The sequence below is a fragment of the Mauremys reevesii genome, unplaced genomic scaffold (genome assembly GCF_016161935.1).
Source record: "Mauremys reevesii isolate NIE-2019 unplaced genomic scaffold, ASM1616193v1 Contig14, whole genome shotgun sequence".
Taxonomy (NCBI): Eukaryota; Metazoa; Chordata; order Testudines; family Geoemydidae; genus Mauremys; species Mauremys reevesii.
The window spans coordinates 359,190-371,471 of NW_024100760.1; the positions used below are offsets into that span (position 1 = coordinate 359,190).

General features: G+C 46.6%; 1 protein-coding gene across 1 annotated transcript in view; it reads right to left on the minus strand.

Annotated features, from left to right (window-relative positions):
* The window catches only part of LOC120393043 (butyrophilin subfamily 3 member A2-like), an 81,869-nt gene that overhangs the window by 28,465 nt on the left and 41,122 nt on the right, over nt 1–12,282 (minus strand). The window contains exons 5-9 of the mRNA XM_039517676.1: nt 10,789–10,890; nt 10,512–10,568; nt 9,133–9,159; nt 3,467–3,493; nt 1,464–1,499 (exon numbers count right to left, since the gene is read on the minus strand). Coding sequence (XP_039373610.1) covers nt 1,464–1,499; nt 3,467–3,493; nt 9,133–9,159; nt 10,512–10,568; nt 10,789–10,890 — 249 coding nt within the window. The remainder of the gene's footprint in view (nt 1–1,463; nt 1,500–3,466; nt 3,494–9,132; nt 9,160–10,511; nt 10,569–10,788; nt 10,891–12,282) is intronic.

Genomic DNA, 12,282 nt, shown 5'->3' on the forward strand with positions numbered 1-12,282 from the left:
TTCTAAACATTCTCTGTCTAAGGGGAATTCATTTTCTGTGTTACTAACAACCCTTTTCATCATCATAGCTGCGCACTCCAGGTGTACCTAGGGGATGGACAAATTGATGATTGGGGCTCAAAGCTGGGATGTGGCCTTGGCAACAAAGCATGGAAACATGAGTCTGAGTCTGGTCTCTTGCTGATCTACACATTCTCAGAAATGGTCGAAAAGAGCCTGCACTCCAGCAGTCATCTATAGAAAGTGTCTGGTCCCTTTCTCCTCCATCAGCACAATATGATTGCCATTGGATTGTCAAAGGCCAGGTGACACATGTCTGTCTATCCAGACATGGAGAAGAGAGCTCACAGTGCTTCTGTGGGACTGGGGTGACTCCGATTTTGGCCCAAACTGTTCACTCAGCCCTGCCCTGCGGTGTTGCTGCTTCTACAGTGGTACCGCAGAAGCTCTTTTGATACTGGCTTGGTGAGTCTAATTATAGAATTAACCATCAGTTTGGGAGGATTTTTCTGTCCTGATTCATTCTTGCAGTCTACCCTGAGTGTGGCATTCTCAGTGTGATACATCCCAGGCACCTGGCCACACCCCTCAGGTCCGTATGCATAGAGTCCTTCTCACTGGAGTGGACTTAAATCTGTCCTACAGGGCTTTATCATCCATCACAATTATGACCAGAAACTTTGAAGCTGGATGGGAGTAAAAAAACCCAAACCCCTGCATCGGAATGAAGCACTTTTCCATGCACTTATCTGCAGGCAGCACCGAAGCTGGCATGCTCCAAAGAACCTTAGCAGGCTCAAGGAGCCCATCTTTAATAGGGAGGGTGACCCTTCTAGGGGAGAGAGCTGCTGGATTTCCACTAACTTGTGGGTGTTCTGCTGAAGAAACTCTTCTTAAACACCTAGGGAAGCAGCCATATGCTGTAAAAGGTCCTGGAATGCCTTGAAATCCTCCGGTACCAAAGAGGAGTAAGCCCAAAACCTCAGAATCTTCTGGGAATGAAGATGAAGCAGTTAACTGTGCCAGAGCCAGATCCTACTCCAGAACTGATGGTACCAGGATGTCTCTGGAGTCTTCTTGAGGGGAAGGCTCATTGGTATCTAGACCTGCAGTGGATTGATGTGACACCAAAGGGGCCCAGCAGACCTGTGTGCATGTAGAGGCCCAGCACTGGGCTAGCAGGGATTTTGAAGGTCAGAATTGAGATATAGCCACAGAATTATACAGAGGAAGTTTGCCCAGCTCCTGATTAAGTTCAACAAATCCATATGCACTAAATTCACTCTCCATTAGTAAGGATGATACTGGAATGTTAGCTAAAAACCCTGCAGTGTTTGTAGATTTTTAGGGGAAGAGGAGATATTCATGAAGTTGACTCAAGTCCATATATTCTGCAATGTAATTTTCCTATCTTGTTATAGTCTGGAAGAACAGACACAGTTTACTATCAATTGTCCAATTACCTGACTTCAGGGCCTGCTTCTCTTTCTCCTCAGTGTCTGAAATGGGGAAGAGAAAAGAATAATAGAATCAAAAAGTCGCAGGACTGGAAGGGACCTTGAGAGGTCATCTAGTTCAGTCCCCTGCACTCAAGCCGGAACTAAGTATTATCTAGACCATCCCTGATAGGTGTTTGTCTAACCTGTTCTTAAAAGTCTCCAGTGATAAAGATTTCACAAACCTCCCCAGGCAATTTATTCTCATGCTTAACTACCCTGTCATTTAGAAAGATTTTCCTAATGTCCAACCTAAAATGCCCTTGGTGCAATCTGCTACTAATCTTTCTGGTGAAAACTGAAACAAAAAATTAATTCAGCAATCCTGCCATTTACACATTTTCTGCTATACAGATTTAGACACAGTGCCGTGTGATGCTGTGTGCCCCATAATGAATGGGGTTACTTACAGACTCCCCATAGCCCCAGTGCACGAACCAGCAGCTTGGATAGCAGCAGGGCTGCAGTTAGTGATTTTCACCAACACGCAGGAGCCCTGGGATTTGCAGAGCATCTAACCTTAATGGAAGACTTGGGTGTGGATCCCAGTACAGTTCTGACATTCTCAGCCCTTCTGTCAAAGAGTAATTCCTTTTCTGTGTTACTAACAGCCCTTTGCAACATCAAAGGTACGCACTCCACCTGTACCTAGGGGATGGTCGTGCATATGATTGGGGCTCAGATCTGGGTGAGCAACAAGGCATGGAAACATGAGTCTGAGTCTGGTCTCTTGCTCAGAAAAAAAAGACGTGAAACCATTGTCTGCTGTTGCTTTCACAGAGGAAGGGAGGGAGAGGAGGGCTTGATGACATGTACCCAGAACTACCCGTGACACTGTTTTTGCCCCATCAGGCATTGGGATCTCAACCCAGAATTGCACATCCACATGGGATTGTTACAGTTCAGCACTTTGGTGTGTGCTGCTACTCACACCCTGAAATCTGAACCACTGGGCAATTTAAACCTAGCCTGAGTCTTGCCATTCCATGTGCATTAAATTCACTCTATCTTGTTAAGGACAATAATGAAATAGAGAACTGCAAATAGTGAAATAGTGATCTGCAAACGCTGCCATATTTCCTTATTTCTAGGGCAGGGGGAGATGGTCATGAAGGAGACTCAAGTACTTAATTGTATGTGAGGATTTTTCTATCTTGTTACAGTATGAAAGCACAGACACACCTTTATTACAGGATTAGACAAGAACCTGATTCATAAGCCTTGCTCTGCACCTCTGAAATAGGGGGAAGGATAGAAGAGTTAGACATGAGACAAGAGCTGTGTGATGCTGTGTGACCCATAACGACTGGGGTTAGTTAAAGACACCCCACAGCCACAATCCCAGCCCAAGTGCAGGAACCAGCAGCTTGGATAGAAGCGGGGCTGGCAGTTAGTGATTCGCATCAACATGCATTAGCCCTGGGATTTGCAAAGCATCTAACCTTGATGGAAGATGTGTGTCTGGATCCGGACTCAGCTCTGACATTCTCAGTCCTTCTGTCTAAGGAGAATTCCTTTTCTGTGTAACTAACAGCCCTTTGGAGCATCAAAGTTATGCACTCCAGGAGTTGGACATATAAATGATTGGGACTCAAATCTGGGACTTGGCCTTGGCTACAAAGCATGGAAATGTGAGTCTGAGTCTGGTCTCTTACTCATTTCCACATTCTCAGAAATGGCCCAGACTTTTCACTGCAGCAGTCATCTATAGAAAGCGACATCCCCCCTTCTCCTGCATCAGAACAATGTGATTGACATTGGATTTTCAAAGTCCAGGTGACACCTGTCTGTCTATTCAGACATGAGAGCATAGAGCTCACAGTACTGCTCTGAGACTGGGGTAACTCCGATATTGGCCCAAACTCTTTACTCAGCCCTGCCCTGTGGTGTCGTTGCTTCTATATCTGCTCAGCACTGTGTGTGGCTGAGAGCCTCTGCCCAGGGGCTCTAATCGGGGTGGATGTTCTTACCAAGTGTCTCATACAGCTCCTGGCAATCTGGGGAGAGAAGAAAAGACCAGCATGAGTTCAGCGTCGTCATTTTAAGCACAGTATTGTGGGGTTGTTCCAAACTCTAGGTACATCTACACTGCAGCTGGGAGTGAGTGTCCCAGCTCAGGCAGGCAGACAACTGTTAACTCTGCTCAAGCCAGTGTGCTAAAAGTAGCCAGGTAGCTGGGGGTAGCATATGCAGCAGCTTAGTCTAGTTACTCAAATAAAAACTGGCCTAGACCCTCTGGGTACGTATTTGGGCAGCTTCCCTGAGCTGCTGCCCCTGCTGCTCCCAGCCACACTGCTATTGTCAGTGCATTGACTCAAGCAGAGCTAGTATGTGCCTGGCTATCTGAGCTGGGAAGCTCGCTTCCAGCTGTAGTGTAGATGTACCCGGTGAGCCAAGGGTCTCTGAACTGACAGGACACGTCAGACAAAACTGTTGTTAATGAACAACAAACATGGTCCCAGAGCAATCCCTAGACAGAGCCCACAAATTGCCCTGGGGGAGCATCTCCAGTTGATGGCCCTGCAGGGAATGAGGGGAGGCAGTGTCATAGCAGAACATGTATCAGGTGGAAAGAGGCCTGCACTGCTGTAGCCTGTCACCTGGCCTCAGACCTCCTATTTCTGTGCTGGGAATCACTTTGTGCTGCTGATCTGCAAAAGTGTGTAACTCTAGCATCAGTGGTGGGCAGGAGCTTAAATCTTTAAATATATGGAGATATGCCTATCTCACAGAACTGGAAGGGACCCCAAAAGGTTGTTGAGTCCAGCCCCCTGCCTTCACTAGCAGGACCAAGTACTGGTTTTTGCCCCAGATCCCTAAACGGCCCCTTTAAGGATTGAACTCACAATCTGGGGAATAGCAAGCCAATGCTCAAACCACTGAGCTATCCCTCCCTCTCTCCCTTTTTTTATTTCCCCCCCCCCCTTTAAGAAGAGAGTATACTAGTAATTCAGCAGGCTGGTGAATAACAATACTGGCAAGTATCAGAGGGGTAGCCATGTTAGTCTGGTTCTGTAAAAGCAGCAAAGAATCCTGTGGCACCTTATAGACTAACAGACTTTTTGCAGCATGAGCTTTCGTGGGATGAAGCTAATCTTCATCCCAGACTTTTTGCAGCATGAGCACTTCGTCGGATGCAAGTGCTGGCAACAAAGTCTATCTAGAGCCGCCCCTGAGGTAGTGCTTGGGGTGTGCTACAGGCCACCAGATCTGATTTTGATATGGATAGAGACCTCTTTAATGTTTTTAATGAAGTAAACACTAATGGGAATTGTATGATCATGGGAGACTTTAACTTCCCAGATATAGACTTAAGGACAAGTGCTAGTAGTAATAATAGGGCTCAGAGTTTTCTGGATGTGATAGCTGATGGATTCTTTCACCAAGTAGTTGAAGAACCAACAAGAGGGGATGCCATTTTAGGCTTGGTTTTGATGAGTAGTGAGGACCTCATAGAAGAAATGGTTGTAGGGGACAACCTTGGCTCCAGTGATCATGAACTAATTCAGTTCAAACTAGATGGAAGGATAAACAAAAATAGATCTGGGACTAGGGTTTTTGATTTCAAAAAGGCTAACTTTAAAGAATTAAGGAAACTAGTTAGGGAAGTGGATTGGACTAAAGAACTTGTGGATCTAAAGGCGGAGGAGGCCTGGAATTACTTCAAGTCAAAGTTGCAGAAACCATAAGAAGCCTGCATACCAAGAAAGGGGAAAAAAATCATAGGCAGGAGTTGTAGACCAAGCTGGATGAGCAAACATCTCAGTGAAGTGATTAAGAAAAAGCAGAAAGCCTACAAGGAGTGGACGAAGGGAGGGATTAGCAATGAAAGCTACCTTATTGAGGTGAGACCATGTAGGGATGAAGTGAGAAAGGCCAAAAGCCATGTACAGTTGGACCTTGCAAAGGGAATTAAAACCAATAGAAAAAGGTTCTATAGTCATATAATTAAGAAGAAAACAAAGAAAGAAGAAGTGGGACCACTAAACACTGAGGATGGAATGGAGGCTAAGGATAATCTAGGCATGGCCCAATATCTAAATAAATATTTTGCCTCAGTCTTTAATAAGGCTAATGAGGAACTTAGGGATAATGGTAGGATGACAAATGGGAATGAGGATATGGAGGTAGATATTACCACATCCGAGGTAGAAGCCAAACTCGAACAGCTTAATGGGACAAAATCGGAGGGCCCAGATAATCTTCATCCAAGAATATTAAAGGAACTGGCACATGAAAATGCAAGCCCATTAGCAAGAATTTTTAAAGAATCAGTAAACTCAGGGGTTGTATCATATGACTGGAGAATTGCTAACATAGTTCTTCTTTTTAGAAAGGGAAAAAGAGTGATCCGAGTAACTATAGGCCTGTTAGTTTGACATCTGTAGCATGTAAGGTCTTGGAAAAAAAATTGAAGGAGAAAGTATTTAAGAACATTGAGGTCAATGGTAATTGGGACAACATTGTTTTACAAAAGGTAGATCTTACCAAACCAACCTGAGCTCCTTCTTTGAGAAAGTAACAGAGTTTTTAGACGAAGGAAACGCAGTGGCAGGGGCGACTCTAGACATTTCGCCACCATGCCACAGGGGGCGCTCTGTCGGTTGCCAGAAGGGCAGCAGGCAGCTCCGGTGGACCTCCCACAGTCCACCGGAGCCACGGGACCAGCAGATCCTCCGCAGGCACGCCTGCGGGAGGTCCACCGGAGCCGCCTGCTGCCCTCCCGGCAACCGGCAGAGTGCCCCCTGCGGCATGCCGCCCCAAGCACACGGTTGGCATGCTGGGGCCTGGAGCCACCCCTGCGCAGTGGATCTAATTTACCTCGATTTCAGTAAGACATTTTATATGGTTCCACATGAGGAATTATTAGTTGAATTGGAAAATATGGGGATCAATATGAAAATTGAAAGGTGGATAAGGAACTGGTTAAAGGGGAGACTACAATGGGTCGTACTGAAAGGTGAACTGTCAGGCTGGAAGGAGGTTACTAGTGGAGTTCCTCAGGGATTAGTTTTGGGACCAATCTTATTTAACCTTTTTAATACTGACCTTAGCACAAAAAGTGGGAATGTGCTAATAAAGTTTGCAGATGACACAAAACTGGGAGGTATTGCTAACACAGAGAAGGAGTGGGATATCATACAGGAAGATCTGGATGACCTTGTAAACTGGAGTAATAGTAATAGGATGAAATTTAATAGTGAAAAGTGCAAGGTCATGCATTTAGGGATTAATAACAAGAATTTTAGTTATAAATTGGGGACACATCAGTTGGCAGCAACAGAGGAGGAGAAGGATCTGTGCTGGGGCCGGTTTTGTTCAATATCTAGATTAACGATCTGGAGGATGGTGTGGACTGCACCCTTAGCAAGTTTGCAGATGACACTAGACTGGGAGGAGTGGTTGATACACTGGAGGGTAGGGATAGGATACAGAGGGACCTAGACAAATTAGAGGACTGGGCCAAAAGAAATATGATGAGGTTCAACAAGGACAAGTGCAGAGTCCTGCACTTAGGACGGAAGAATCCCATGCACTGCTACAGACTAGGGACCGAGTGGCTGGGCAGCTGTTCTGCAGAAAAGGACCTGGGGGTTACGGTGGACGAAAAGCTGAATATGAGTCAACAGTGTGTCCTTGTTGCCAAGAAGGCTAATGGCATTTAGGGTTGTATAAGTAGGAGCATTTCCAGCAGATCGATGGATGTGATCTTTCCCCTCTACTCAGCACTGGTGAGGCCACATTTGGAGTAATGTGTCCAGTTTTGGGCCCCACACTACAAGAAGGATGTGGATAAATTGGAGAGAATCCAGCGGAGGGCAACAAAAATGATTAGGGGGCTGGAGCACATGACTTATGAGGAGAGGCTGAGGGAACTGGGATTGTTTAGTCTGCAGAAGAGAAGAATGAGGGGGGATTTGATAGCTGCTTTCAACTACCTGAAAGGGGGTTCCAAAGAGGATGGATCTAGACTGTTCTCAGTGGTAGAAGATGACAGAACAAGGAGTAATGGTCTCAAGTTGCAGAGGGGGAGGTTTAAGTTGGACATTAGGAAAAACTTTTTCACTAGTAGGGTGGTGAAGAACTGGAATGGGTTACCTAGGGAGGTGGTGGAATCTCCTTCCTTAGAGGTTTTTAAGGTCAGGCTTGACAAAGCCCTGGCTGGGATGATTTAGTTGGGTTGGTCCTGCTTTGAGCAGGGGGTTGGACTAGATGACCTCCTGAGGTCCCTTCCAACCCTGAGATTCTGTGATTCTATGATTCTATGACCTCGGCGTATTGGTTGATCACAGGATGACTGTGAGCCGCCAATGTGATATGGCCGTTAGAAAAGCTAATGCAGTTTTAGGATGCATCAGGCGAGGTATTTCCAGCAAAGACAAGGAGGTGTTAGTACCATTATACCAGGCACTGGTGAGACCTCATCTGGAATACTGTGTGCAGTTCTGGTCTCCCATGTTTAAGAAAGATGAATTCAAACTGGAACAGGTACAGAGAAGGGCTACTAGGATGATCCGAAGACTGGAAACCCTATCTTATGAAAGGAGACTCAAAGAGCTTGACTTGTTCAGACTAACCAAAAGAAGGCTCAGGGGGGATATGATTGCTCTTTATAAATATATCAGAGGGATAAATATTAGGAAGGGAGAGGAATTATTTAAACTGAGTACCAATGTGGACATAAGAACAAATGGATATAAACTGGACACTAGGAAGTTTAGACTTGAAATTAGATGAAGGCTTCTAACCATTAGAGGAGTGAAGTTCTGGAACAGCCTTCCAAGGGAAGCAGTGGGGGCAAAAGACATATCTGGCTTCAAGACTAAGCTTGATAAGTTTATGGAGGGGATGGTATGATGGGATAGCCTAATTTTGGCAATTAATCTTTGATTATCAGCAGGCAAGTATGCCTAGTGGTCTGTGATGGGATGGGATCTGAGTTACTACAGAGAATTCTTTCCTGGGTGCTGTCTGGTGAGTCTTGTCCACATGCTCAGAGTTTAACTGATCCCCATATTTGGGGTTGGGAAGGAATTTTCCTCCAGGGCAGATTGGCAGAGGCCCTGGGGGTTTTTTGCCTTCCTCTGCAGCATGAGTCACTTGCTGAAAGAGTCTCTGCAGCTTGAGGTCTTCAAACCACAATTTGAGGACTTCAATAACTCAGACATGAGCTAGGGGTTTGTTACAGGAGTGGGTGGGTGAGATTCTGTGTCCTGTGTTCTGCAGGAGGTCAGACTAGATTATCATAATGGTCCCTTCTGACCTTAAAGTCCATGAGTCATCTAGTCCGACTCCTTGACAGATTTTTGCCCCAGATCCCTAAGTGGCCCCCTCAAGGACTGAACTCCCAACCCTAGGTTTAGCATGCCAATGCTCAAACCACCTAGCTCTCCCTCCCACTGTAGAAGGGCTCCATGGGGCTGTTGGGCACTGGATTTACTGTCCATCCCTAGAGACATGGGGTAAGTTCCTGTCCTGGTTCTTGTGAGAATAGTGCAAGTGATGGGTCCTCACAAAGCCAGAGCATAGTAGAGTTTGGAGTCTCTGTTCATTTGAGCTCCAGGACGTGTGGTGATTTTTCTATCTCATAGTGCGAAAACAGAGACACACATTTACTAGAGGTTTAGCCAAGTACCTGTGTCCAAGGTCGTCTTCTCAGTCTCTGAAATGGAGAAAAGAAAAGAGTCAGACCCAGAGACACACACTGTGTGTGGTGCTATACACTCCCTTATCACTGGGGTTAGTCACAGACATCCCCCACCCACACCCCCAGCCCCAGTGCAGGAGTCAGCAGGTTTGACAGGAGCAGGGCTGGCAGTCAGTGATTTGCACCAATGTACAGGAGACCTGGGAGAGTTTCTCACTCCTTAACCCTTGTCTACTCACATGAACCAGTTTATTTAATTAGGTTTCAAAATACACTTTGAGTAAACTGATGCAGGTTTGTGTATAGCGCAGGCCTTGGGCTGGTGCAGCAGGGCCAGTAGAACCATGGAGCATGGTCAGTTACTCCACAGCGACCCCTCTGGCTAGTTATAGAACAGCACTGATTGGCTGGGGGAGCTCCATGCAGGCCTCCCCAGCTGGAAGAATGTTGGCCACAATGGGGCCTGGCAGAGAGCAAAGGAGATGAAAGAGGGAGATCCTCAGGGCTCTTCCAGGCTGTGATTGCTGTGAGAACCCCAGTCACTGTGCTTGCATGTTGTATCCATTCTCTCCACCTGTCACCTGTATTTCCCTGCATGTTAGTGGAGTGCCCAGCAGAACGGGTCAGCACCACTCAGCACCATCATAATGCAAACCAATATTGCTACTAAATATTGAAAAGGTCACAGTGGAATAAATGAGACGTGTGGAGTTACAAACTGTGCTGCTGTGTCTATTAGCATAGCTCAAGAGAGTGAATATCACAGATTCATAGAGTTTCAGGACAGAAGGGATGATCAGATCATCTAGTTTGACCTATTGTGGATCACAGGCCAGAGAATCTCACAGAGGTCCCCCTCCACTGAGCCCAATAACTTGGATTTGGCTACAGAAGCTTCCAGAAAGGTGCTCAGTCTGGAGCTGAAGCCATCAAGAAATAGAGAATTCACCACTGCCCTTGGGAGTTTGTGCCAGTGGTTAATCACCCTCCCTGTGTCCTGCGCATTCGACAGTCTCACGGAGCGTCGTTGACCTTGCTCTATTTTTTCCTTTAAGGAGAATAAGCCACTTAATAATTGCCCAAGGTGGCAGAATCTGACCCAGATTTGTCATGGCAAACCTGTCTCTCTGCCGCACTCATGTGCAGGGAATCTCACAAGCAATGACTGCTGGGTTTCCACTGCAAAATACGTGTTTGGCAACCTGTTATCATCAGCGTGTGTGAGAATGTGGGGGATGTGAGCAACCATTAGGCAGAAACCTCCTGGCTCCATCTCTTTCATTGCACTGAGCCCACAGATAACACCAACCAGTCACAGAGCTCACACAACTCAACAGACAGGGCAAGAGAAACTGCAGGAGACCTACCAAGATTTAATAGAGTCTCTTCTGTAGAGGGTTTCTTCTGAGAGGCGTTTCGCTTCGCTGTGAGACAAAGAATCAGACATTGCAGTGAGACAGGGAAGGAAGGGGAAACACTGAGCAATATGCTAATGCAGGTGGGGCCGGGGACCCAGGTGTGATTGTTTGGTTTATATCCTAAAACCAACACAGGATAAATATCTGAACAAAAGACTCTCCCATGCCCCACCTCAGTGCCCTCTAGGGCCAGGCTTTAAACATGCAAATAACACATTCCCATTACCTGTGTGTCCACGATATACACAAGCTCCAGCAGCAATGAGAAACAGAGTGAACATCACCCAGAATGCAGCCCGCCAGGGAGAAACACGGGGGAAGACGTCACCTGGCAAACAGAGAGCATAGAGTGTGAGGAGCACGATCCCATCCTGGAGCTGGAGAATGGGGTTTGCCAGTTGGCTTGACAGCTGAGTCTGGCCCAGGGACCCCAGAAAATCATGGGAATGAAGGGAATGTCCCTCCACACTCAAATCACAGCCACAAATGGGAGCCATTGAAACTGGAAAAGCCAGCACAATGTCACTTCCAAGAATCAGGACTCTGCTCTTTCCAAATCTCTCCCACTGCTACAAGCCATCAGCCGATGACTCCATGCCCAGCCTGCCCAACCCTGCCTGCACCAGCTGGCTGTTCGGATGGTCACTGTCACACAGCTCCCAGTTCTCAGTCATCACGTCCAGTCCAGATAAGTTCAGCAGAGAACAACTGTTTTCCTAGCTGGCCTCAGTGTGTTATGAGTTCATGGATTCATAAATGTCAAGGCCAGAAAGAGCCATTATGACCAACTGGCCAGAATTCCTATATAACATGGGCTAGAGACCCTCATCCATTGATCCCTGCATCCAGCCCAGAACTTCTGTTCCAGCCAGAGCAAATCTTATAGAAAGAAATGTCCAATTTGGGCTTAAAGCTTCCAAGTGCTGGAGAATCCACCACATCTCTAGATCAGTTGTTCCAATAGACAACTCCCCTCACTGTTAAAATCTGCACCTTATTTCTAGTCTGAATTTGTCTAGCTTCAACTTTCAGCCATCAGATATTGTTCTGCCTTTATTTGCCAGATTAGAGACCTATCAACTGTTAGGGTATGTCTACACTATGAAATCAGGTCGAATTTATAGAAGTCGTTTTTTTAGAAATCATTTTTATACAGTTGATTGTTTGTGTCCCCACACAAAATGCACTAAGTGCATTAAGTCGGCAGACTGCGTCCACAGTACTGAGGCTAGCATCAACTTCCGGAGCGTTGAACTGTGGGTAGCTGTGGGTAGCTATCCCACAGTTCTCGCAGTCTCTGCTGCCCATTGGAATTCTGGGTTGAGATCCCAATGCCTGATGGGACAAAAACAGTGTCACGGGTAGTTCTGGGTACATGTCATCAAGCCCTCCTCTCCCTCCCTTCCTCTGTGAAAGCAACAGCAGACAATGGTTTCACGCCTTTTTTTTCTGGGTTACCTGAGCAGACGCCATACCACGGCAAGCATGGAACCCGCTCAGCTCACCGTCACCGTACCTTCCTGGGTGCTGGCAGATGTGGGACTGCTTTGCTACACAGAAGCAGCTCATTGCCTTTTGGCAGCAGATGGTGCATTATGATTAGTAGCCATCATTGTCATACTCCTGGGTGCTCTTTTAGCTGACCTCAGTGAGGTCAGTTAGGGGTGCCTGGGCAGACATCAGCCAGGTCATTCCCATCTTCTGCTGAGCACCCAGGAGT